Below are 27,936 nucleotides of genomic sequence, written 5' to 3'. Positions count from 1 at the left end.
CAGGCCAAAGAGTTCAATCTTGGTTTCATCAGACCAGAGAATCTTGTTTCTTATGGTCTGAGAGTCTTTAGGTGCCATTGGCAAACTCAAGGGAGCTCTGCTCTTTGCTCTGTCATGCACTGTCGACTTTGGGACCTTATATAGACAGGTGTGTGCCTTTCCAAATCATCTCCAATCAATGGAATGTACCACAGGTGGACTGCAGTTAAGTTGTAGAAACATCTCAAGGATGATCAATGGAAAAAGGAGTTTCATAGCAAAGGGTCTGAATACTTACGTAAACAAGGTATCTGTTGTTTGTTTTTAATACATTTGCAAACACTTCTAAAAACCTGTTTTCACTTTGTCATTATGGGGTATTGTGTGTAGTTGACTGAGGATTTGTTTTTGTTTTTAATCCATTTTAGAATAAGGCTGTAACGTAACAAAATGTGAAAAAGGTCAAGGGGTCTGAATACTTTCTGAATGCACTGTATTTTACAATGTATGAAACCTACTTTTTTTTGCAGGGGGGTTTAAATCCACGTAGGAAAAGAGGGGGAATCTGTCAAGGGTAGGCATGCACACAGCACATTATTTACATATATAGTGCAGCCTGTATATCTAGCCAAGCTATCATTGGCTAGGTACTGGTACTACCTGTATATAGCCAAGCTATCATTGACTAGGTACTGGTACTTCCTGTATATCTAGCCAAGCTATCATTGACTAGGTACTGGTACTTCCTGTATATAGCCAAGCTATTATTGACTAGGTACTGGTACTCCCTGTATATAGCCAAGCTATCATTGACTAGGTACTGGTACTCCCTGTATATCTAGCCAAGCTATCATTGACTAGGTACTGGTACTTCCTGTATATAGCCAAGCTATCATTGACTAGATACTGGTACTCCCTGTATATAGCCAAGCTATCATTGACTAGGTACTGGTACTACCTGTATATAGCCAAGCTATCATTGACTAGGTACTGGTACTACCTGTATATAGCCAAGCTATCATTGACTAGATACTTGTACTCCCTGTATATCTAGCCAAGCTATCATTGACTAGGTACTGGTACTACCTGTATATAGCCAAGCTATCATTGACTAGGTACTGGTACTACCTGTATATAGCCAAGCTATCATTGACTAGATACTGGTACTCCCTGTATATCTAGCCAAGCTATCATTGACTAGGTACTGGTACTCCCTGTATATAGCCAAGCTATCATTGACTAGATACTGGTACTCCCTGTATATAGCCAAGCTATCATTGACTAGGTACTGGCACTCCCTGTATATCTAGCCAAGCTATCATTGACTAGGTACTGGTACTTCCTGTATATAGCCAAGCTATCATTGACTAGATACTGGTACTCCCTGTATATAGCCAAGCTATCATTGACTAGGTACTGGTACTACCTGTATATAGCCAAGCTATCATTGACTAGATACTGGTACTCCCTGTATATCTAGCCAAGCTATCATTGACTAGGTACTGGTACTCCCTGTATATAGCCAAGCTATCATTGACTAGATACTGGTACTCCCTGTATATAGCCAAGCTATCATTGACTAGGTACTGGTACTCCCTGTATATCTAGCCAAGCTATCATTGACTAGGTACTGGTACTCCCTGTATATAGCCAAGCTATCATTGACTAGATACTGGTACTCCCTGTATATCTAGCCAAGCTATCATTGACTAGGTACTGGTACTCCCTGTATATAGCCAAGCTATCATTGACTAGATACTGGTACTCCCTGTATATAGCCAAGCTATCATTGACTAGGTACTGGTACTACCTGTATATAGCCAAGCTATCATTGACTAGATACTTGTACTCCCTGTATATAGCCAAGCTATAATTGACTAGGTACTGGTACTCCCTGTATATAGCCAAGCTATCATTGCTCATTGTATATTTATTCCTCGTGTTAGCATATATTTTTTAATTGTATTATGCGTTGTTTGAAAGGCCTAAAAAAGTAAGCATTTCAATGTTAGTCTACACTAGTTTACGAAGCAGGTGACAATTAAAATGTGATGTGACTAGAGAGAGAAGGTAATGACGTTTATTGGGATTATGGCTACTCACTAGCTAGCTAGGTCATTTGTTAAATTAACAGTAGAGAGAAGGTAATGAATGTCTATTGGGATTATGGCTACTCACTAGCTAGCTAGGTCATTTGTTAAATTAACAGTAGAGAGAGAAGGTAATGAATGTCTATTGGGATTATGGCTACTCACTAGCTAGCTAGGTCATTTGTTAAATTAACAGTAGAGAGAGAAGGTAATGAATGTCTATTGGGATTATGGCTACTCACTAGCTAGCTAGGTCATTTGTTAAATCAACATTAGCGTGGGTTAAATCAACATTAGCGTGGGTTAAATCACCGGGGAAGCCAATCCAGAGGATAATGCCATTTTACAACCTGTGTTGTGATCAATGTTCCCCCTAAGTGGCGAGTGTGCAGCTCCCTGGTACTGCTGCACAGACAAGCACAAGATTGAACTTCTCACCTTTCTCGTTTTCCCCCTTAGTTAACACTATCAACATTCCCCTCTATTGTGGGAATTGTGATCAAATCAAAGCCCTATTAGCTACTTTCAATGCAACATACCAAAACAAACTATGAAACATTTTGTTGTTGTAGGCAGAACGCATCCGTTGGATTCTATTGCATGACAAACCCACACCATTTCAGCATCTAATCACCTCCTCTTAGTCTAATACAGTGACAACTAAAAGATACCAAAAACTATTTAGTCCAATCAAAGTAAGCTAAATATGATGTGGCTGTCAATTGTACTGAAAAATACATGTTGACTCACCCTACTTGTAGTGAAACACCAAAGCCATCCTCATCTTTCATGTTGTCTAAACGGTCTATGACTCTGTCATACACTACAACCTTTCAGTTTTGTTGTCCTAAGCTACCTGGCTAAAATGCTTGCTCGCATACTACCTCCAGCTACATATTGAACTTCCATCCTCCCAGACCAGGGGCATAATGTATGAATTAATGGTTGGACCTGAATCCCTGTTATCATCATTGGCCAGTACAGAGAATTAAGTAAAACTGTACAAATCCCTGGCTGTAGCCCAAACACTTACAAGACACACCCTATCCCCTCAGCCCTCAAATGAAGTGGACACTTCTAATGACGTGTCATGACGTCTGACGAGTATACACTTGCAGGAAGAGAGGAAAGAACGCTGATTGGCTATTATTTGATATGTTTTTATCAATGGAGGCCAAATGCTCACTGGCTTCCTTTGCATTTAATGCTACGGGTGTCTTCAATGTCATACTCTTTCTGACCAGACCGCATCAGATAGATACACTACATACTGAGACAGAGGGGCGTTGTTTCTTTCGCTTTCTCCAGTGAGACACATTCAGCCTCTTGCGAATTGATAGGACATTTATGAAACACAAGAGATTCCTGAAATTATTATTATATATATATATGGTTGTTTAAAATATATATATATATATTATTTGGGGAAACATGGCTTTCCCTTGGCAACCACTGTAAATCATCAGCAGCGTAAACTACACATTCAACTTGAAATCAAACACTGAGCAAAATGTAATTGAATTACTAGCTGACTAACGTTAGCTTGTTCAAGTACAGACCAACAAACGTTAGCGCTCCACCTCAGGTAATCTGCTAGCTAAATTAGCTAGCTCAAATGTGGTGTCGGGATTGTATTGACCCTTATCTTATCATTGAAGTTGTATTATATATATTTCTAGACAGATGTTAACATGTACAAGGTATGTTTTTTAATTTTCATAACTGAATAGCCGGTAAACTTACAGCGTTTATCTGGAGATGTGCTGCGAAGTGGAAGAAGCCGTAAATGACGAGGCCGGTATTCTGCCAGCAGCACAAACGATGACTTCCGGTTGGTATGGTAATGAGGAAATGTTAAAAATAAAAGCCCGCATTTCAAAACATTGCAACGTGTATAACTAATTCAAAGAATATACAGGCCACCAAGTCCTCCCCTACAGTGATTTGTATAGCCTGTGGCACCATAATGCATTGAGTGCAGCTATAAGTGCTGCTTATGGTTATGTACGACACCGCCCCCCTCTAAAAGTACACATAAGAGAAATCTTACTGATTATCTCCCACCCCACTTTAGCTGAGACAGTAGAACACTTCTCTACAGCCCACCATTCTCAACATAACGGTGTCAACATTTTCATTATTGGTATAAAAAAAAGTTACAACTAACACAATGAAAGCTAACTGGTGAAAACACAAGGATGCCCACTGGCCTTGTCTAACACAATGAAAGCTAACTGGTGAAAAGACAAGGATGCCCACTGGCCTTGTCTAACACAATGAAAGCTAACTGGTGAAAAGACAAGGATGCCCACTGGCCTTGTCTAACACAATGAAAGCTAACTGGTGAAAAGACAAGGATGCCCACTGGCCTTGTCTAACACAATGAAAGCTAACTGGTGAAAAGACAAGGATGCCCACTGGCCTTGTCTAACACAATGAAAGCTAACTGGTGAAAAGACAAGGATGCCCACTGGCCTTGTCTAACACAATGAAAGCTAACTGGTGAAAAGACAAGGATGCCCACTGGCCTTGTCTAACACAATGAAAGCTAACTGGTGAAAACACAAGGATGGCTGGAGCTTTCTCTCACTGATCTCTGGGCTTGAGATCACCCAGCATGCTCTCTGCTCCACTTCACCGGTGGGCGGAGCTACAGCTCAGATATATTGAACCTACACTACTGATATGATTAACTACAAATACTAAACAGCTTTTTTGTTACAGGCACGTTCATTTGAAGTTCAAGTAGACAGTTATCAATAGTTAGTTTCTTTGTTACTGTTGTTAGTCATTCAGACTATAAATACATTATCATCATGGTCCTGTTTTGTTCTAAATTCATGAGGAATCACCTTCAGTCGTCACTTGGCAAATGGTGTTGTTCTAGTGATATGTAGGCCAAAATCATATGAATTACATTGCATCTTTCAGTCTAACCAAACTTTCAGTATGCTTATGGTTCCCACCATAGTGCAGCACAGCCCCCCTTCAAAATTACACATATTTGGTTAGTAGAGACCCTACTGAGTATTTCCCAGACCAATTTAGCTGAAGCAGGTAGAAAGGTTCTCTCTCTAGAAGCCAATTGTATTTTATTTTACCTTTATTTAACCTTGTCAGCTCAGGGATATGAACTTGCAACCTTTCGGCTACCTGCCTCCCCTAAACTAGGCTACCTGCCTCCCCTACACTCTAACCACTAGGCTACCTGCCTCCTCTACACTCTAACCACTAGGCTACCCTGCCGCCTCTACACACTAACCACTAGGCTACCTGCCTCCTCTACACTCTAACCACTAGGCTACCTGCCGCCCCTACACTCTAACCACTAGACTACCCTGCCGCCTCTACACTCTAACCACTAGGCTACCCTGCCGCCCCTACACTCTAACCACTAGGCTACCCTGCCGCCTCTACACTCTAACCACTAGGCTACCTGCCTCCTCTACACTCTAACCACTAGGCTACCTGCCTCCTCTACACTCTTACCACTAGGCTACCTGCCGCCTCTACACTATAACCACTAGGCTACCCTGCCGCCTCTACACTCTAACCACTAGGCTACCCTGCCGCCTCTACGCTCTAACCACTAGGCTACCTGCCTCCTCTACACTCTAACCACTAGGCTACCTGCCGCCTCTACACTATAACCACTAGGCTACCCTGCCGCCTCTACACTCTAACCACTAGGCTACCTGCCTCCCCTACACTCTAACCACTAGGCTACCTGCCTCCCCTACACTCTAACCACTAGGCTACCTGCCTCCTCTACACTCTAACCACTAGGCTACCCTGCCGCCTCTACACTCTAACCACTAGGCTACCTGCCTCCCCTATAATAAGTATCCCTTATACCGTGTCCTGCGGTGCAGTGAAAGGAGTGGGTGGAGTAAAGGCTCACTAGTACTCTGTCAGCACAAGAGACCCATTTAAGTTTTGCAGACTGTATTGAGTAATTCTAATAACATATATTTGTATTTTATTAACGGTGTATTTCTTTAAATATAGCCTACCCAATAGCTTTCAACATATGAGTATTTATGTAAACTTAACTCTGGGTTAAATAATACAATAATAAAATACATAACATTTCCCATTGTCTTTTTAAGAGGTGCTTGCAATGTTGTGATTAAACGTTGTACTGCACTGGAGTGAAAAAAATATCGATATTCTCAAATGTAGCTTGTCTTTTCCACAGGGACTCTTATTTCGAAGAGGAATTTAAAAAACATCCGCTAATGTGCTGTCAGCATGAATATCCTGCTGCTAGGAGAACGGTAATATACGGTGTGCTTACTTTCAGCCGGTCACCCTGCCACAATTCGATTGGTTCAAACAATGTCTTCTTCGGTTTTGTTGGCGAACTACACGCAAAATGTATATTCTCGCCACCAACTGGACGGGGGTGAAAAAAATAAACACTAAAGAAAAGTGAATTAGACTACTGGTGTGAGAAAATGAACATGAATCTACACAAAATAATTTAATCAAATATATTGCCACTCCTTTAGTCATTCTAAACTTCAAATCCCTTGTTCAGGCTCTGGGGCCTGTGAGGGTGTGCCTGCACGAGTCAGTAATGCATGTAGTCTTTTAATCCCAGAAACAGCTCAGCTGACTTTTTTCCTCCAATTTGAGCATTGCTTTTAAAGCAATAAAGTCCACGTTCTTCACTTGAAGCCTGTCTGGATCCTGATGGTGACACGCAGGCCTTGGTGCATATTGCTCTTTAGCTCCTCCAAGTGCTTGACTTGGACTGAAAGAGTTCCCATACTCATTTTCAGTGCCGGCAGCATTGATATGTAGGTGCAGGACCTACATCTATTCTATAACAGGAACAGCAGCTACATCTATTCTATAACAGGAACAGCAGCTACATCCATTCTATAACAGGAACAGCAGCTACATCTATTCTATAACAGGACCAGCAGCTACATGTATTCTACAACAGGAACAGCAGCTACATCTATTCTACAACAGGAACAGCAGCTACATCCATTCTATAACAGGAACAGCAGCTACATCTATTCTATAACAGGAACAGCAGCTAGATCCATTCTATAACAGGAACAGCAGCTACATCCATTCTATAACAGGAACAGCAGCTACATCCATTCTATAACAGGAACAGCAGCTACATCTATTCTATAACAGGAACAGCAGCTACATCTATTCTATAACAGGAACAGCAGCTACATCTGTATCACCGCCTGGCACGGCAACTGCCCGCCCTCAACCGTAAGGCTCTCCAGAGGGTAGTGAGGACTGCACAACGCATCACCGGGGGCAAACTACCTGCCCTCCAGGACACCTACACCACCCGTTGTTACAGGAAGGCCATAAAGATCATCAAGGACATCAACCACCCGAACCACTGCCTGTTCACCCCGCTATCATCCAGAAGGCGAGGTCAGTACAGGTGCATCAAAGCTGGGACCGAGAGACTGAAAAACAGCTTCTATCTCAAGGCCATCAGACTGTTAAACAGCCACCACTAACATTGAGTGGCTGCTGCCAACACACTGTCATTGACACTGACCCAACTCCAGCCATTTTAATAATGGGAATTGATGGGAAATGATGTAAATATATCACTCGCCACTTTAAACAATGCTACCTTATGTTACTTACCCTACATTATTAATCTCATATGCATATGTATATACTGTACTCTACATCAGACTGCATCCTTATGTAACACATGTATCACTAGCCACTTTAACTATGCCACTTTGTTTACTTTGTCTACACACTCATCTCATATGTATATACTGTACTCGATACCATCTACTGTATGCTGCTCTGTACCATCACTCATTCATATATCCTTATGTACATGTTCCTTATCCCCTTACACTGTGTATAAGACAGTAGTTTTGGAATTGTTAGTTAGATTACTTGTTGGTTATTACTGCATTGCCGGAACTAGAAGCACAAGCATTTCGCTACACTCGCATTTAACATCTGCTAACCATGTGTATGTGACAAATAAAATTTGATTTGATCTATTCTATAACAGGAACAGCAGCTACATCCATTCTATAACAGGAACAGCAGCTACATCTATTCTATAACAGGAACAGCAGCTACATCTATTCTATAACAGGAACAGCAGCTACATCTATTCTATAACAGGAACAGCAGCTACATCCATTCTATAACAGGAACAGCAGCTCAAGCAATCGAACATTTGATGTGCCGGTACTCAGCTCCGATGAACTCCTGCCCAAGTCAAGCACCGTCTTCCGCTATACCACTGCCCTGATTTTGGCATTCCAGGGATCTCCCCTCATGTTCTCCTCCACAGTTACTACACTTTATTCCTTTGTAATTATCTTCTGCTATACAATCAACATCAAAGTGATCTTCCCCAGACATCCTACAGCTCAGCTCCTGTCTGCCAACACTGTCTACATGAGAGAACATTGACTGCAATGGCCTGGATACAAAAGCTCTGACAGGGTAGTACACATCCCAGCTGAACCAGGGAGGAACTCCACGAACCAAATAATGTCACATGCTTCGCTGATTTTTAATCACAACAAAAACCCGGACCTTTTCTCATTTGAGGAAAAGTCCATCCTCCCTCTCTCCTCCGCGACCCGGAAACCGATGAGTGGTCGACGAGAGTCTGACCTTCTCTCAATTGCATACCCCTCGCGTCCTCTTTCCTCATCCTCAAAACCCATTGGATGAGAAAATCAGAGGACACGAGGAGTTGAGAAAAGACCCCACTGTCTGCATCAAGAGAATCTTTAAATTCTCCCGATTAGATCTTAAACTATAATACATTTTAACCAGGTTTCTATTCCCAATATTTCACAATCAACCTTAGTTACCATTTTATCAGATCTTAATTAATTAAGCCTATAACAAACAAACAAACTCAAATCAATTGATTTTTATTTTACAACATAGAAAATATAGATGAATTCATTTGACCTCTTTCCTATAGATTCCTATGTTCCAATTCCTATATGGAATGGGTAGTCAGTAGTAACAGACCGTTGTGCACGCCACCCTCCACAAGGAGTATGCAGGATACAGCAGAGGGTCGATAGACAGGTCTGTCCTATTTGACTCTAGGTCCAGTCCCACAACGGACCCTACGCCCTAGTACATATGTGAGATGATTGGTCAGATGCAATCGATATGGAAATGGATCCAACTTCCACTTTGATAGGATCGGTAGAAGTTTCACCGTATCGCTTATACCAATCAAATTATCTCAGATCTCCACAAGTACATATGGCATATGGTCCATTTGGGACTGGGCCTAGGAGAAGGCACCAGTGAAGTGAAGTCTCATGGGCTGTGTTTACACAGGCAGCCCAAATCTGATCAATCCGAAAAATTTCTGATGTGAAAATATATGATTGGTCAAAAGACCCATTAGTGGCGAAAAAGATCAGAATTGGGCTGCCTGTGTAAACGCAGCCTTAGTCAGCAGGAGGTCAGAGTGGAAGAGCATCCAGCAGTCTGAAGCTTGGGTGTATTCACTAGGAACCAAACGGAACAAACCTACCTACATTCATCTAATAGAACTCTTATTTTCAAATGAGAAACGTTTTCCTACAGTCGACACTAATGAATACACCCCAGATCTGTCAGAGAGAGCCTTCATACTCCCATATCGTCGACAACAGCACAGCACTCAATCACTTGTCTTTGTCTTCCTGCGCTCCAGTCTTGTCCTCTAGTCCACTCTGGGCTCTCAGGGCCTGGCTGCTGGCTGAGATGAAGCTGATCCAGTGCTGCAGATCCTCAGGGTAGTCGGGACACTCCACCTGAACACACAGAGAGAAGAGGACTGAGTCGGGACACTCCACCTGAACACACAGAGAGAAGAGGACTGAGTCGGGACACTCCACCTGAACACACAGAGAGAAGAGGACTGAGCCGGGACACTCCACCTGAACACACAGAGAGGAGAGGACTGAGCCGGGACACTCCACCTGAACACACAGAGAGGAGAGGACTGAGCCGGGACACTCCACCTGAACACACAGAGAGGAGAGGACTGAGCCGGGACACTCCACCTGAACACACAGAGAGGAGAGGACTGAGCCGGGACACTCCACCTGAACACACAGAGAGGAGAGGACTGAGCCGGGACACTCCACCTGAACACACAGAGAGGAGAGGACTGAGCCGGGACACTCCACCTGAACACACAGAGAGGAGAGGACTGAGCCGGGACACTCCACCTGAACACACAGAGAGGAGAGGACTGAGCCGGGACACTCCACCTGAACACACAGAGAGGAGAGGACTGAGCCGGGACACTCCACCTGAACACACAGAGAGGAGAGGACTGAGCCGGGACACTCCACCTGAACACACAGAGAGGAGAGGACTGAGCCGGGACACTCCACCTGAACACACAGAGAGGAGAGGACTGAGCCGGGACACTCCACCTGAACACACAGAGAGAAGAGGACTGAGCCGGGACACTCCACCTGAACACACAGAGAGAAGAGGACTGAGCCGGGACACTCCACCTGTACACACAGAGAGAAGAGGACTGAGTCGGGACACTCCACCTGAACACACAGAGAGAAGAGGACTGAGTCGGGACACTCCACCTGAACACACAGAGAGAAGAGGACTGAGTCGGGACACTCCACCTGAACACACAGAGAGAAGAGGACTGAGCCGGGACACTCCACCTGAACACACAGAGAGAAGAGGACTGAGTGAGAGAAGAGGACTGAGTGGTAGAGCATGGCACTTGTAACGCCAGGGTAGTGGGTTCGATCCCCGGGACCACCCATACGTAGAATGTATGCACACATGACTAAGTCGCTTTGGATAAAAGCGTCTGCTAAATGGCATATATTATTATTATTATTATGAGTGAGAGAAGAGGACTGAGTGAGAGAAGAGGACTGAGTGAGAGAAGAGGACTGAGTGATATCCCATGTACTTTAGTGTCAAAATACACTAGGAAGTGGAAATAGGATCTAGGATTTTGGTCATAAAGGCAGGTCTCGTCCAAAGTGGAGATTTGCCAGACAGATGAAGAGTAGACTAAGTGTAACCCTCTGGTTGAGTTTATTTCATTCCTGCCCACATGCTCAAAGCTGTACCCAAGTTATCATCCATTTGGAGCTGAAGGCAACCCGATCATAATGCCCAACACCTGGGAATGGAAGTTACAGGCTACTTCCTGGTTAGACGGTTTAAAGTTACAGGCTACTTCCTGGTTAGACGGTTTAAAGTTACAGGCTACTTCCTGGTTAGACGGTTTAAAGTTACAGGCTACTTCCTGGTTAGACGGTTTATTAAAGTTACAGGCTACTTCCTGGTTAGACAGTTTAAAGTTACAGGCTACTTCCTGGTTAGACGGTTTAAAGTTACAGGCTACTTCCTGGTTAGACGGTTTAAAGTTACAGGCTACTTCCTGGTTAGACGGTTTATTAAAGTTACAGGCTACTTCCTGGTTAGACGGTTTATTAAAGTTACAGGCTACTTCCTGGTTAGACGGTTTATTAAAGTTACAGGCTACTTCCTGGTTAGACGGTTTAAAGTTACAGGCTACTTCCTGGTTAGACGGTTTAAAGTTACAGGCTACTTCCTGGTTAGACGGTTTAAAGTTACAGGCTACTTCCTGGTTAGACGGTTTAAAGTTACAGGCTACTTCCTGGTTAGACGGTTTAAAGTTACAGGCTACTTCCTGGTTAGACGGTTTATTAAAGTTACAGGCTACTTCCTGGTTAGACGGTTTATTAAAGTTACAGGCTACTTCCTGGTTAGACGGTTTATTAAAGTTACAGGCTACTTCCTGGTTAGACGGTTTATTAAAGTTACAGGCTACTTCCTGGTTAGACGGTTTAAAGTTACAGGCTACTTCCTGGTTAGACGGTTTAAAGTTACAGGCTACTTCCTGGTTAGACGGTTTAAAGTTACAGGCTACTTCCTGGTTAGACGGTTTAAAGTTACAGGCTACTTCCTGGTTAGACGGTTTAAAGTTACAGGCTACTTCCTGGTTAGACGGTTTATTAAAGTTACAGGCTACTTCCTGGTTAGACGGTTTATTAAAGTTACAGGCTACTTCCTGGTTAGACGGTTTATTAAAGTTACAGGCTACTTCCTGGTTAGACGGTTTATTAAAGTTACAGGCTACTTCCTGGTTAGACGGTTTATTAAAGTTACAGGCTACTTCCTGGTTAGACGGTTTAAAGTTACAGGCTACTTCCTGGTTAGACGGTTTAAAGTTACAGGCTACTTCCTGGTTAGACGGTTTAAAGTTACAGGCTACTTCCTGGTTAGACGGTTTAAAGTTACAGGCTACTTCCTGGTTAGACGGTTTAAAGTTACAGGCTACTTCCTGGTTAGACGGTTTAAAGTTACAGGCTACTTCCTGGTTAGACGGTTTAAAGTTACAGGCTACTTCCTGGTTAGACGGTTTAAAGTTACAGGCTACTTCCTGGTTAGACGGTTTAAAGTTACAGGCTACTTCCTGGTTAGACGGTTTAAAGTTACAGGCTACTTCCTGGTTAGACGGTTTAAAGTTACAGGCTACTTCCTGGTTAGACAGTTTAAAGTTACAGGCTACTTCCTGGTTAGACGGTTTAAAGTTACAGGCTACTTCCTGGTTAGACTGTTTAAAGTTACAGGCTACTTCCTGGTTAGACAGTTTAAAGTTACAGGCTACTTCCTGGTTAGACGGTTTAAAGTTACAGGCTACTTCCTGGTTAGACGGTTTAAAGTTACAGGCTACTTCCTGGTTAGACGGTTTAAAGTTAACTAGAAGGCTGAGTGCCTGTAACTGTAGTGTTTTGGCAGATGTCCCAACTCTTCCCACGTTCAAACATACACACACTGGAGAGAGCCACGCCTCCAAGCCCTTATTTCCTTATGAGGACTAAAACTTATATCAGCCCTCCTTTAAAATTCTCAACTTCTACATCAGTCGCTCGTCCTCCCATCCAGTCATTCATCTTCCTCCCCTACACCATCTCCCCCACACCCCTCCTTCCCTTCCACCTCCTCTTACTTTTCTCTTGCAGAGGAACTGTAGGATCTTGTCAGGACTGCTGCGCATGACGTTCTGTTTACACAACATGACAGCGGCCACCAGACCGTCCCTGCAAGAGGAAAGAATGATAGACAGATTAATATGGGATGTAACACATGAAGCCAAAACAGGTTGTAAACACAGTTGTCCCCGTGCCCTACACAGTTGTCCCCGTGCCCTACACAGTTGTCCCCGTGCCCTACACAGTTGTCCCCGTGCCCTACACAGTTGTCCCCGTGCCCTACACAGTTGTCCCCGTGCCCTACACAGTTGTCCCCGTGCCCTACACAGTTGTCCCCGTGCCCTACACAGTTGTCCCCGTGCCATACACAGTTCCATTGAAGTCCATAAGGCATTATACTAGCAGACACACACCTGCAGGAGACGAAACGCTGCTCTAGGTAAAAGGCCTTCTCATCCCAGACCACGATTCTGGTGCGCAGCTCAAATGCTTCCCCCAGGCACAGGGCCCGGCGCAGGCGGATAGTTGTGGCCCCCACCACCATGGTGGCCCTCAGGGCTCTGCAGGCTTTAAACACCCCGTTACGACTGTACAGGGAGAACCTGAGAGAGGACAACATTTCCACATCATCATCATCATCATACACCCTGTGTGGGTGTACTGGGAAAGTACAGGACGTCACACACACACAATCCTCTCGGGGTTAGGAGCTACTGGGGTAAAGGAATCCTCTAGGGGTTAGGAGCTACTGAGGTAAAGGGATCCTCTAGGGGTTAGGAGCTACTGAGGTAAAGGGATCCTCTAGGGGTTAGGAGCTACTGAGGTAAAGGGATCCTCTATTAGGAGCTACTGAGGTAAAGGAATCCTCTATTAGGAGCTACTGAGGTAAAGGAATCCTCTAGGGGTTAGGAGCTACTGAGGTAAAGGAATCCTCTAGGGGTTAGGAGCTACTGAGGTAAAGGGATCCTCTAGGGGTTAGGAGCTACTGAGGTAAAGGGATCCTCTAGGGCACATATGTCAGAGTCAAGGCCCGCGGGCCACATCCGGCCCGCGAGAAGGTTTTTTACGGCCCCTGGGATGATCTTGATTTATTATTAGAACCGGCCCGCAGACCGCAGCAAGCCGGCAAGCCCGCAGATCTTTTACACGCACCAATACTACATTTCCCACAATGCAACGGTGACGCACCGAGCAGTAGGCTGCTTCATTTCAATATTTATTGGCACAGCAGTTGTCAGCATCACAGTAAAATTAACTTTCAGATACCCATCAAAAATGGCAAAACGGAAGGTGGACACTGAGAACCGGGGGTTTCAAACAAGGTGGGAGTCGGAGTATTTGTTCACGGAGGTAGCTGGAAAACCTGTGTGTCTTCTGTGTGGAGAAAGTGTGGCGGTACTGAAAGAGTATAATCTGAGACGACATTATGAAACGAAACACGCGGACAAAAACAAGAATATGGACATGGAACAAAGGCTACAAAAGGCAGAGGAATTAAAACGAGGCCTCAAATCTCGACAGGCTCTGTTCAAAAAAGCCAAATCACAAGGCCAGGCTGCTGTCAAGGCCAGTTTTATTTTGGCAGAAGAGATCGCTAAATCAGCCCGGCCATTTACGGAGGGGATTTCATCAAAAACTGCATGATTAAAGTTTGTGACGAAGTTTGCCCAGAAAAAAGGCAACTCTTTTTAAATGTGAGTCTGAGCAGAAACACCATTGCCGAGAGAGTAGACCAGTTGTCCATCAATCTAAAAGAGCAGCTTGTGAAAAAGGGAAAAGATTTCATTGCATATTCCTTGGCTGTGGATGAGAGCACCGACATTTCTGACATTGCCCAGTTGTCAATTTTCATCCGCGGAGTGGACTCCAGCCTAAGCGTGACAGAGGAGTTTTTGGCTTTACGTCCTATGCATGGCACAACTACGGGGCATGATTTGTATGAAGAGGTGTCAAGATGTGTAAATGAGATGGAGCTGCCTTGGGAAAAACTCGTGGGTTTGACAACCGACGGAGCACCTGCGATGTGTGGACACAGGAGCGGACTGGTGGCGAAGATACGGGAAAAGATGCAAGAGGAAAACGCGACAGGTGAGCTGACAGCTTATCATTGTATCATACACCAGGAAGCGTTGTGCGGTAAAGCCTTGAAAATGGAGCATGTAATGAGCATCATCACGCGCACAGTTAACTTTATCAGAGCCAAAGGTTTGAATCACCGCCAGTTCAAGGCATTTCTGACGGAGTTAGAAACGGAGCATGGTGATTTGCCTTATCACACAGAGGTGCGATGGCTAAGCCAGGGAAAGGTGCTTCAAAGATGTTTCGAGCTTCGTGAGGAGATTTGTCTGTTCTTGGACAGCAAAGGGAAAGACACAACACAACTCCGAGACGAAATGTTTCTGTGTGAAATGGCTTTTCTGTGTGACATTACGAGTCATCTGAATGCAATGAACTTGCAGCTGCAGGGTCGGGATCGTGTCATCTCTGATATGTACAGTACAGTGAAGGCATTTAAAACCAAACTGACTCTGTAGGAGACGCAGATGCGGAAAGAAAATTTGAGCCACTTTCCCAGCTGCCAGACCATGAAAGAGAAGCTCTCTACCAGTGCGTTCCCGAGCGCACAGTTGGCTGATAAAATAGGTATGCTTGCCGGACTTTCGACGCCGATTTGCTGACTTTGAAGCACAAAAAAGCAGGTTGGAACTGCTCGGTAACCCATTTGCTGTTGACGTGGAAAGCTCACCACCAAACCTCCAAATGGAGTTGATTGACCTCCAATGCAATGATGCACTGAGGGCAAAATATGCGGCAGTGGGTGCTGCGGAGTTCGCCCGTTTCCTCCCCGACACAATGCCCCAGCTGCGCATCCAGGCTGCTCAAACGTTGTCTATGTTTGGCAGCACATACCTGTGTGAACAACTGTTTTCTTTGATGAACTTGAACAAAACATCACACAGAAGTCGACTTACTGCTGAACACCTCCACTCAATTCTGAGGATTTCCTCAGCTCAGAGCCTTACCCCGAACATTGATGAACTTGTGGAAAAGATGGGACACCACCAAGTATCACCCTCAACCTCAAACAAGTGAACATTACTGTGCAATCACATATTTAGAGTTTTTACTCAGTTCAAGTTTAAAAGTTAAAGTTTAATATTTGTTTTCACTGCATGTTACTTCTCCTTAAACAAAGTGTTGTTTTTGATTAATAGATTTTTGCACTTTATTTTATTGTATTTCAATCCAATTATATTTTAAAAATATTTCAGTTGAGTGGATGATAGAAAATTGCTATTATTGTTTTTTTCTTTGAAGTAAATTTAGCCCACTTTTGCTAAAATAGAAAATATAGGCTACTGATGGTGCCTTGAATACCGGTTTCTTTCATTTAATGTTCATGTTATGGGGATTTTTATATAAAGGAAATTTGTCTTTTGTGTCTGTTGAAAATTAAAGATTACTGACAGAGCCATAAGAAAATATTGCTTTATTTATCTGATCATATTGGAATATATTTGTTAGGTTTTCAGTAGGTTCAATTAGGTTCACTAGACTATATGCGTCATTTAAAAATTTTTCAATGAACATTCGAACAGTCCGGCCCTCGGCTTGTAGCTAAATTTTTTATTTGGCCCTCCGTCCATTTGACTTTGACACCCCTGCTCTAGGGGTTAGGAGCTACTGAGGTAAAGGAATCCTCTGGGGGTTAGGAGTTACTGAGGTAAAGGGATCCTCTATTAGGAGCTACTGAGGTAAAGGAATCCTCTAGGGGTTAGGAGCTACTGAGGTAAAGGAATCCTCTAGGGGTTAGGAGCTACTGAGGTAAAGGGATCCTCTAGGGGTTAGGAGCTACTGAGGTAAATGGATCCTCTATTAGGAGCTACTGAGGTAAAGGAATCCTCTAGGGGTTAGGAGCTACTGAGGTAAAGGGATCCTCTAGGGGTTAGGAGCTACTGAGGTAAAGGGATCCTCTAGGGGTTAGGAGCTACTGAGGTAAAGGGATCCTCTAGGGGTTAGGAGCTACTGAGGTAAAGGGATCCTCTAGGGGTTAGGAGCTACTGAGGTAAAGGGATCCTCTAGGGGTTAGGAGCTACTGAGGTAAAGGGATCCTCTAGGGGTTAGGAGCTACTGAGGTAAAGGGATCCTCTAGGGGTTAGGAGCTACTGAGGTAAAGGGATCCTCTAGGGGTTAGGAGCTACTGAGGTAAAGGAATCCTCTGGGGGTTAGGAGCTACTGAGGTAAAGGGATCCTCTAGGGGTTAGGAGCTACTGAGGTAAAGGGATCCTCTGGGGGTTAGGAGCTACTGAGGTAAAGGAATCCTCTAGGGGTTAGGAGCTACTGAGGTAAAGGAATCCTCTAGGGGTTAGGAGCTACTGAGGTAAAGGAATCCTCTAGGGGTTAGGAGCTACTGGAGTAAAGGAATCCTCTAGGGGTTAGGAGCTACTGAGGTAAAGGGATCCTCTAGGGGTTAGGAGCTACTGGGGTAAAGGGATCCTCTAGGGGTTAGGAGCTACTGGGGTAAAGGGATCCTCTAGGGGTTAGGAGCTACTGGGGTAAAGGGATCCTCTAGGGGTTAGGAGCTACTGGGGTAAAGGGATCCTCTAGGGGTTAGGAGCTACTGGGGTAAAGGGATCCTCTATTAGGAGCTACTGGAGTAAAGGAATCCTCTAGGGGTTAGGAGCTACTGAGGTAAATGGATCCTCTAGGGGTTAGGAGCTACTGAGGTAAAGGGATCCTCTAGGGGTTAGGAGCTACTGAGGTAAATGAATCCTCTAGGGGTTAGGAGCTACTGAGGTAAAGGGATCCTCTGGGGGTTAGGAGCTACTGAGGTAAAGGGATCCTCTGGGGGTTAGGAGCTACTGAGGTAAAGGGATCCTCTGGGGGTTAGGAGCTACTGAGGTAAAGGAATCCTCTAGGGGTTAGGAGCTACTGAGGTAAAGGAATCCTCTGGGGGTTAGGAGCTACTGAGGTAAAGGGATCCTCTGGGGGTTAGGAGCTACTGAGGTAAAGGGATCCTCTGGGGGTTAGGAGCTACTGAGGTAAATGAATCCTCTAGGGGTTAGGAGCTACTGAGGTAAATGAATCCTCTAGGGGTTAGGAGCTACTGAGGTAAAGGGATCCTCTGGGGGTTAGGAGCTACTGAGGTAAAGGAATCCTCTAGGGGTTAGGAGCTACTGAGGTAAAGGAATCCTCTAGGGGTTAGGAGCTACTGGGGTAAAGGAATCCTCTAGGGGTTAGGAGCTACTGGGGTAAAGGAATCCTCTAGGGGTTAGGAGCTACTGGGGTAAAGGGATCCTCTAGGGGTTAGGAGCTACTGGGGTAAAGGGATCCTCTAGGGGTTAGGAGCTACTGGGGTAAAGGGATCCTCTAGGGGTTAGGAGCTACTGGGGTAAAGGGATCCTCTAGGGGTTAGGAGCTACTGGGGTAAAGGGATCCTCTAGGGGTTAGGAGCTACTGAGGTAAATGAATCCTCTAGGGGTTAGGAGCTACTGAGGTAAATGAATCCTCTAGGGGTTAGGAGCTACTGAGGTAAAGGAATCCTCTGGGGGTTAGGAGCTACTGAGGTAAAGGACTCCTCTGGGGGTTAGGAGCTACTGAGGTAAAGGAATCCTCTAGGGGTTAGGAGCTACTGAGGTAAAGGGATCCTCTAGGGGTTAGGAGCTACTGAGGTAAAGGGATCCTCTAGGGGTTAGGAGCTACTGAGGTAAAGGGATCCTCTAGGGGTTAGGAGCTACTGAGGTAAAGGGATCCTCTAGGGGTTAGGAGCTACTGAGGTAAAGGGATCCTCTAGGGGTTAGGAGCTACTGAGGTAAAGGGATCCTCTAGGGGTTAGGAGCTACTGAGGTAAAGGGATCCTCTAGGGGTTAGGAGCTACTGGGGTAAAGGGATCCTCTAGGGGTTAGGAGCTACTGAGGTAAAGGGATCCTCTAGGGGTTAGGAGCTACTGGGGTAAAGGGATCCTCTAGGGCTTAGGAGCTACTGAGGTAAAGGGATCCTCTAGGGGTTAGGAGCTACTGGGGTAAAGGGATCCTCTGGGGGTTAGGAGCTACTGAGGTAAAGGGATCCTCTAGGGGTTAGGAGCTACTGAGGTAAAGGGATCCTCTGGGGGTTAGGAGCTACTGAGGTAAAGGGATCCTCTGGGGGTTAGGAGCTACTGAGGTAAAGGGATCCTCTATTAGGAGCTACTGAGGTAAAGGAATCCTCTAGGGGTTAGGAGCTACTGAGGTAAAGGGATCCTCTAGGGGTTAGGAGCTACTGAGGTAAAGGAATCCTCTAGGGGTTAGGAGCTACTGGGGTAAAGGGATCCTCTAGGGGTTAGGAGCTACTGAGGTAAAGGGATCCTCTAGGGGTTAGGAGCTACTGAGGTAAAGGGATCCTCTAGGGGTTAGGAGCTACTGAGGTAAAGGGATCCTCTAGGGGTTAGGAGCTACTGAGGTAAAGGGATCCTCTAGGGGTTAGGAGCTACTGAGGTAAAGGGATCCTCTAGGGGTTAGGAGCTACTGGGGTAAAGGGATCCTCTAGGGGTTAGGAGCTACTGGGGTAAAGGGATCCTCTAGGGGTTAGGAGCTACTGAGGTAAATGAATCCTCTAGGGGTTAGGAGCTACTGGGGTAAAGGGATCCTCTAGGGGTTAGGAGCTACTGGGGTAAAGGGATCCTCTAGGGGTTAGGAGCTACTGAGGTAAATGAATCCTCTAGGGGTTAGGAGCTACTGGGGTAAAGGGATCCTCTAGGGGTTAGGAGCTACTGAGGTAAATGAATCCTCTAGGGGTTAGGAGCTACTGGGGTAAAGGGATCCTCTATTAGGAGCTACTGAGGTAAAGGGATCCTCTAGGGGTTAGGAGCTACTGAGGTAAAGGGATCCTCTAGGGGTTAGGAGCTACTGAGGTAAATGAATCCTCTAGGGGTTAGGAGCTACTGGGGTAAAGGGATCCTCTAGGGGTTAGGAGCTACTGGGGTAAAGGGATCCTCTAGGGGTTAGGAGCTACTGAGGTAAATGAATCCTCTAGGGGTTAGGAGCTACTGGGGTAAAGGGATCCTCTATTAGGAGCTACTGAGGTAAAGGGATCCTCTAGGGGTTAGGAGCTACTGAGGTAAAGGGATCCTCTAGGGGTTAGGAGCTACTGAGGTAAAGGGATCCTCTAGGGGTTAGGAGCTACTGAGGTAAAGGGATCCTCTAGGGGTTAGGAGCTACTGAGGTAAAGGGATCCTCTAGGGGTTAGGAGCTACTGAGGTAAAGGGATCCTCTAGGGGTTAGGAGCTACTGAGGTAAAGGGATCCTCTAGGGGTTAGGAGCTACTGAGGTAAAGGGATCCTCTAGGGGTTAGGAGCTACTGAGGTAAAGGAATCCTCTGGGGGTTAGGAGCTACTGAGGTAAAGGAATCCTCTAGGGGTTAGGAGCTACTGAGGTAAAGGGATCCTCTAGGGGTTAGGAGCTACTGAGGTAAATGAATCCTCTAGGGGTTAGGAGCTACTGAGGTAAAGGAATCCTCTGGGGGTTAGGAGCTACTGAGGTAAAGGGATCCTCTGGGGGTTAGGAGCTACTGAGGTAAAGGGATATGTTAAAACTAACAGAGAACTCAGCTTCCTGGGACCCATCTAACCTGGCGAAGTCACATTCCCGGAGGTATCTGGCATTGTTCATGTGTCCCAGGTCGATATCGTGAAGCAGGATGCGCCCCGACACACTCTGTTCCCCCAGGACGTCCCACACCGGCTTCTGGAACCAGGCCCTGACCACCGTGACCGCCGCACGCACGAAGTACCACACATCCAGACTGGAGAACAGCAGCAGCAACACCCCTAAAACCCACAGTAACATCTCCCTGGAGAAGGGGGAGAGGTAGTGTTACACGACTGCAATACAGACAGCAATACAGACAGCAATACAGACAGCAATACAGACAGCAATACAGACAGCAAGACAGACAGCAAGACAGCAATACAGACAGCAAGACAAACAGCAAGACAGACAGCAATACAGACAGCAATACAGCAATACAGACAGCCAGGAATACAGACAGACTGCAATACAGACAGCAATACAGACAGCAAGACAGACAGACAGCAATACAGACAGACAGCAATACAGACAGACAGCAATACAGACAGACAGCAATACAGACAGACAGCAATACAGACAGACAGCAATACAGACAGACAGCAATACAGACAGACAGCAATACAGACAGACAGCAATACAGACAGCAATACAGACAGCAATACAGACAGCAATACAGACAGCAATACAGACAGCAATACAGACAGCAATACAGACAGCAATACAGACAGCAATACAGGCAATACAGGCTGGCAGGTAGGCAAGGCAGGCAGGCAGGAGAATAGTTTCAGCAGGGTCATCAGGGTGTAGACAACTACACAGACAAGCCTGGCTGCCTTCATTACAAGGGCACATCAGCTATGTGGGGATTTGAAATAAATAAGAACAGGTTCAGCTTGAAAGGTGTAGAAGCCTGGTAGGTGTGAATGATTCATGGACAGGGTTAGCTGGAACAGTATGTACATCTATCGCCCCACAAGTTGTCCGGGATACTGTACACATACCCTGCAGAGGTCTAGAAAATGAGCCCATACAGCTTCAGCTAATCACTCAAATATCAATGTTTAGCCTCTTACTGACAGCAAATACATTCAGCAAACAATTTCCCCGACTTTAGATTAGCTCTCAAGAACCCAAGTGGGGTATACCCAGCTTCCAGCCGGCCCACCTCGAGTTCCCAGCTGATGGTATTGATCACAGCTGGCTCACTTGTAGTGGTGTAAAGTACTTAAGTAGTACTTTCAAGTATTTTTACTGAAGTAGTTTATGTATTTATCCGTACTTTACTATTTATCATTTTTTGACAACTTTTCCTTCACTACATTCCTAAAGAAAATAATGTACTTTTTACTCCACACATTTTCCCTCAAACCCAAAAGTAATGTTTTGAATGCTAAGCAGGACAGGAAAATGGTCTAATTCACACACTAATCAAGAGAACATCCCTGGTCATCCCTACTGCCTCTGATCTGGAGGACTCACTAAACAGAGAACATCCCTGGTCATCCCTACTGCCTCTGATCTGGAGGACTCACTAAACAGAGAACATCCCTGGTCATCCCTACTGCCTCTGATCTGGAGGACTCACTAAACAGAGAACATCCCTGGTCATCCCTACTGCCTCTGATCTGGAGGACTCACTAAACAGAGAACATCCCTGGTCTTCCCTACTGCCTCTGATCTGGAGGACTCATTAAACAGAGAACATCCCTGGTCTTCCCTACTGCCTCTGATCTGGAGGACTCACTAAACAGAGAACATCCCTGGTCATCCCTACTGCCTCTGATCTGGAGGACTCACTAAACAGAGAACATCCCTGGTCTTCCCTACTGCCTCTGATCTGGAGGACTCACTAAACAGAGAACATCCCTGGTCATCCCTACTGCCTCTGATCTGGAGGACTCACTAAACAGAGAACATCCCTGGTCATCCCTACTGCCTCTGATGTAATTTATTTAAACTTTATTTGATATGATCTGTTGAACTCAGTAAACAGTGTGACTGTTGGAGCCCCTGGCTGTCGGTAAAAAATACTTTTTATGCAACATACTGATCAGCTACCAATAGATTGTTTTGAATATATAATCTAGCTGAACCGGAGTGACATGAGCCGTCCTCGAATGATCTCCCAGCTTGGTTAGAAAGTTGTCGTGCGTAAAACCAGTCTATTAACACCAAATAATACCGTCAGTTCACCCTCAAAACACTAGCTGAATAGGGAGTGTTTGATTATGCAGTATATTATCTATATACTCTATTTAGCTTCCATTTATAAACCTTCATAAAGATTCCACATCAAATAGCCTAACAATGAGGAAAAAGTGGTCGCCTGGTGGATCAATTCAGTCTGCTACCCATACTCCAGTCACCATATTGGGGGACAGCTACCCATACTCCAGTCACCATATTGGCCTGCAGCTACACATACTCCAGTCACCATATTGGCTTGCAGCTACCCATACTCCAGTCACCATATTGGCCTGCAGCTACACATACGCCAGTCACCATATTGGCCTGCAGCTACCCATACTCCAGTCACCATTTTGGGGGATAGCTACCCATACTCCAGTCACCATATTGGCCTGCAGCTACCCATACTCCAGTCACCATATTGGGCTACAGCTACCCATACTCCAATCACCATATTGGGGGACAGCTACCCATACTCCAGTCACCATATTGGCCTGCAGCTACCCATACTCCAGTCACCATATTGGCTTGCAGCTACCCATACTCCAGTCACCATATTGGGCTACAGCTACCCATACGCCAGTCACCATATTGGGGGACAGCTACCCATACGCCAGTCACCATATTGGGGGATAGCTACCCATACTCCAGTCACCATATTGGCCTGCAGCTACCCATACTCCAGTCACCATATTGGGCTACAGCTACACATACTCCAATCACCATATTGGGCTACAGCTACCCATACTCCAGTCACCATTTTGGGCTGCAGCTACCCATACTCCAGTCACCATATTGGGCTACAGCTACCCATACTCCAGCCACCATATTGGGCTACAGCTACCCATACTCCAGCCACCATATTGGGCTACAGCTACCCATACTCCAGTCACCATATTGGGCTACAGCTACCCATACTCCAGTCACCATATTGGCCTGCAGCTACCCATACTCCAGCCACTATATTGGGGGACAGCTACCCATACTCCAGTCACCATATTGGGGGGCAGCTATTTGTAAGTCGCTCTGGATAAGAGCGTCTGCTAAATGACTTAAATGTAAATGTAAACTCAGCAGGTTGTCTGGCTAATAGTCTACACAAATGGGTTGCAATATTCAAGGTAAATCTAATCCAACTTGACTCCCCTAAAGTCTTTTTTTGTATGTACATTTTTAAAATACTTATTTTCCACCATAATTTGCAAATAAATTCATTTAAAAAATCCTACAATGTGATTTTCTGGATTTTTTTCTCTCATAGTTGAAGTGTACCTATGATGAAAATTACAGGCCTCATATTTTTAAGTGGGAGAACTTGCACAATTGGTGGCTGACTAAATACTTTTTTGCCCCACTATATATATATAAATAGGGTTAAATTGATACACGGTTAGGTTTAGTGTTATATTGATATATGGTTAGGGTTAGTGTCCCAACACAGTCATATGTCCATATAAGAGCATGTTAATGGAAGACAGAGTGGACTACCGATGCCAGTTAGCCATCTGCGTCTCCTAAACAGGAGAATGATGCCCCCAACGTGTTGTCACAGAAAAATACTGTTGGCACCAACCGGTAAGAGTGTATTTTTTAGTTGTGAAATTATTTTGATGTGATAAGAAAGTAAAGGGATTTTTGCTTCTAGAACCGTACCGTAATTGAGAATCGATTCACGTTCAGGATGTAGCATTTCTTTGTCGGTTTCGGCTTCCAGAGCCAAATTGGCCTTTAAACAGAACATGTAGCTAGCTAAGGTCCTTGGACTATACGGAGTAACGATAAGCTCCTGTAGTCCAGTATTGGGCAGTGGTTCTCAACTGGTTTTGCCTCAGACCCAAATTGAACCAGGTTGTCTGTCGTGATCCATTTGGGGAGGGGAGGGGGGGGGGTGATAGTAAATGTACCAATTACATGACAAGGGAACAACTTTTCCATTGTCAATAATTCAGTTTTGCCCATATACACTTGAATGTTAAATTCACTGGTTTGAGATCAAAAATCTACCAAATTCACTAAATAGTGCTGCTAATAACTGTTGAAAATACTCATGGAAAGAAAAAGAGTTCAGAGGTTAACTAAATCAAATCAAAAGTTTAATGATCATTTCTACACACTTTCTACCTGGTTTTAGTCATTCAGACTATTGTCTTGGCCATTCACCCTTAATGCCACATACACAATCCATGTTTCAAAGCTTAAAAATCCCTTTTTAACCCGTCTCCTCCCCTTCATCTACACTGATTTGAAGTGGATTTAACAAGTTACATCAATAAGGGATCATAGCTTTCACCTGGATTCACCTGGTCATAGAAAGAGCATGTAATGTTTTGTACACTCAGTTTGTATATAAAAGGGGAAATGTAGATTAGCCTCCCTCCATATAAAAGTGGCACAGTAAAGATGTTATAGTCTTCCAAATGTGAATTAGATATTAACACATTTTTAAGCAAACTTAGAAATGACATGAACTCAACAGTGGACAGCGCAGACCAACGTTGAAGTATAGTCGTAACAAACTTACATGACTGTTTTGACCAGAAACTTGTTGTCCGGAAATCAACACTGCACGTTCACCGTCTTATCCTGAAACTCCGGGCTGCAGTTCAGGCTGAGAAACAATTACAGAAATAGATTTGAAGAGCAGATATTTATCAAACAAATCTGTGTAGCTGTCACTCTCCCTCGATAAAAAAAAACAGTCTCGTGTGGAATTCACAACTTCCCAAGTCAAGTAAAACCTATTATAAATGTTTAAATAGTTATGTTACATTTGATACCGGAGCTCCGAGGTATGCGTTGAAATCACTAAGCACTTTTCCGTCTTCTTCGGTGGGGTTTTAACGGCGGTTGGCATCCAATATTATGGTGCATTACCGCCACCTACTGTACTGGAGGGTAGGCCAGAGGCACGGATAAACTAAATCCTACCCGTCAGCCCCGTTGCACTTAAAAATATAAAATATTTGCGACTATATCTAATGACGTTCTACTCACTATACCCTTTAAACTAATTTCCTGTATCCCCCCCCTCATACTAGATCTCATCCTCTCTCTTTCTCTACAATAATGTCCACTCTGTATCAATACACGCTCCACTGTCTCTGTTTCCTGTCAATACTCACATCTTCCTGTTGGATGCTTTCATTTCACATGTCTTATTCTACTGGCTGTGTCCCAGGATTAATCAACTGGCTGTGTCCCAGGATTAATCAACTGGCTGTGTCCCAGCATTAATCAACTGGCAGTGTCCCAGCATTAATCAACTGGCTGTGTCCCAGGATTAATCAACTGGCAGTGTCCCAGCCTTAATCAACTGGCTGTGTCCCACCCTTAATCAACTGGCAGTGTCCCAGCCTTAATCAACTGGCTGTGTCCCACCCTTAATCAACTGGCTGTGTCCCACCCTTAATCAACTGGCTGTGTCCCAGCCTTAATCAACTGGCTGTGTCCCACCCTTAATCAACTGGCTGTGTCCCAGCCTTAATCAACTGGCTGTGTCCCACCCTTAAAAACCTCTTGGAACTCTAGGGGCAGTATTGTCATTTTTGGAGAAAAAAAACGTTCCCGTTTTAAACGGGATATTTTGTCAGGAAAAGATGCTAGAATATGCATATAATTGACAGCTTTCGATAGAAAACCAAAACTGTAAAGATATTAATATATTAATTAATTAATAATATTAATATAATATGAATATTAATATATGCCATTTAGCAGACGCTTTTATCCAAAGCGACTTACGGTCATGTGTGCATACATTCTACGTATGGGTGGTCCCGGGGATCGAACCCACTACCCTGGCGTTACAAGCGCCATGCTCTACCAACTGAGCTACAGAAGGACCACATATTGTCTGTCAGTATAACAGAACTGATGTTGCAAGGGAAAGCCTGAGAAAAATCCAATCCGGAAGTGCCCCAGGTTTTGAAAGCGCTGCGTTCCAATGACTCCCTATTCAGCTGTGAATGTACCACCAACGAGCTTACGCTTTCTACATATTCCCCAGGGTGTCTACAGCATTGTGACATTTCTGTTGAAGAATAGCCGCATTGGGGGCACATTGCATAAGTGGTCACATGGTGGCTCCGAGAGAGAGATTCTCTTGCTTGATTTGATTGCTTTTCTGATTTTCGTGACCAAGTTACCTCCTGCTAGCTGGACATAATGCTATGCTAGGCTATCGATAAACTTACACAAATGCTCGTCTTGCTTTGGCTGTAAATTTGTAAGTCGCTCTGGATAAGAGCGTCTGCTAAATGACCTAAATGTAAATGTAAATGTAAAGCATATTTTTAAAATCTGAGATGACAGGGTGGTTAACAAAAGGCTAAGCTGTGTCTCAATATATTTCAATTGTGATTTTCATGAAAAGGAATATTTTATAGTAATATTTATGTCCTTTGCTTTATGCTAATTAGTGTCAGTCGATGATTACGCTCCCGGATCCGGGATGGGGAGTATCAAGAGTTAATAAGTGTGAATTGTTTGCTGTTAAGACTGTGTGATACCCTCTATATGCAATTTTCTAGTCAAGGAAAAGGTACAATACCTCGGGATTACCATTTCTAAGAATCAACAGGAGAGATGCTCCTTACATTTCATAACTATTATTGAAAAAAACTAAAAGAACATGAACCATTGGTTGCAGAGGGATTTGTCCTTGAAAGGTTGAGTATTGCTTTCTAAAGATGAAGGTATCTCCAGACTTACTTATGCAGCCCAGTCCCTACATACAGCCCAGTCCCTACATACAGCCCAGTCCCTACACACAGCCCAGTCCCTACATACAGCCCAGTCCCTACATAGAGCCCAGTCCCTACATGCAGCCCAGTCCCTACACGCAGCCCAGTCCCTACACGCAGCCCAGTCCCTACACGCAGCCCAGTCCCTACACGCAGCCCAGTCCCTACACGCAGCCCAGTCCCTACATAGAGCCCAGTCCCTACATACAGCTCAGTCCCTACACGCAGCCCAGTCCCTACACGCAGCCCAGTCCCTACATACAGCCCAGTCCCTACATAGAGCCCAGTCCCTACATGCAGCCCAGTCCCTACACACAGCCCAGTCCCTACATACAGCCCAGTCCCTACATACAGCCCAGTCCCTACACGCAGCCCAGTCCCTACACACAGC

General features: G+C 44.8%; 1 protein-coding gene across 2 annotated transcripts; it reads right to left on the bottom strand.

The window, feature by feature from the left end:
* Nucleotides 1-8,955: 8,955 nt before the first annotated feature.
* LOC124028899 (protein THEM6-like) lies at nt 8,956-25,640 on the bottom strand. 2 transcript variants are annotated; one of them, XM_046340810.1, is made up of 6 exons: nt 25,572-25,640; nt 25,325-25,411; nt 20,657-20,878; nt 13,465-13,653; nt 13,069-13,159; nt 8,956-9,856 (listed from the first exon to the last, which is right to left on the bottom strand). In XM_046340810.1, coding segments are annotated over exons 2-6 (633 nt in total). In that variant the 5' UTR covers nt 25,327-25,411; nt 25,572-25,640; the 3' UTR covers nt 8,956-9,727. The 2 variants fall into 2 exon arrangements, with proteins under 2 accessions (XP_046196766.1, XP_046196767.1); XM_046340811.1 differs by having other exon boundaries at nt 25,325-25,609.
* Nucleotides 25,641-27,936: the final 2,296 nt, after the last annotated feature.

Source organism: Oncorhynchus gorbuscha, unplaced genomic scaffold, assembly GCF_021184085.1.
Source record: "Oncorhynchus gorbuscha isolate QuinsamMale2020 ecotype Even-year unplaced genomic scaffold, OgorEven_v1.0 Un_scaffold_4982, whole genome shotgun sequence".
Lineage (NCBI taxonomy): Eukaryota > Metazoa > Chordata > Actinopteri > Salmoniformes > Salmonidae > Oncorhynchus > Oncorhynchus gorbuscha.
Note: the sequence above shows the minus strand (reverse complement) of the source record. Positions and strands in the feature narration are given on the sequence as shown.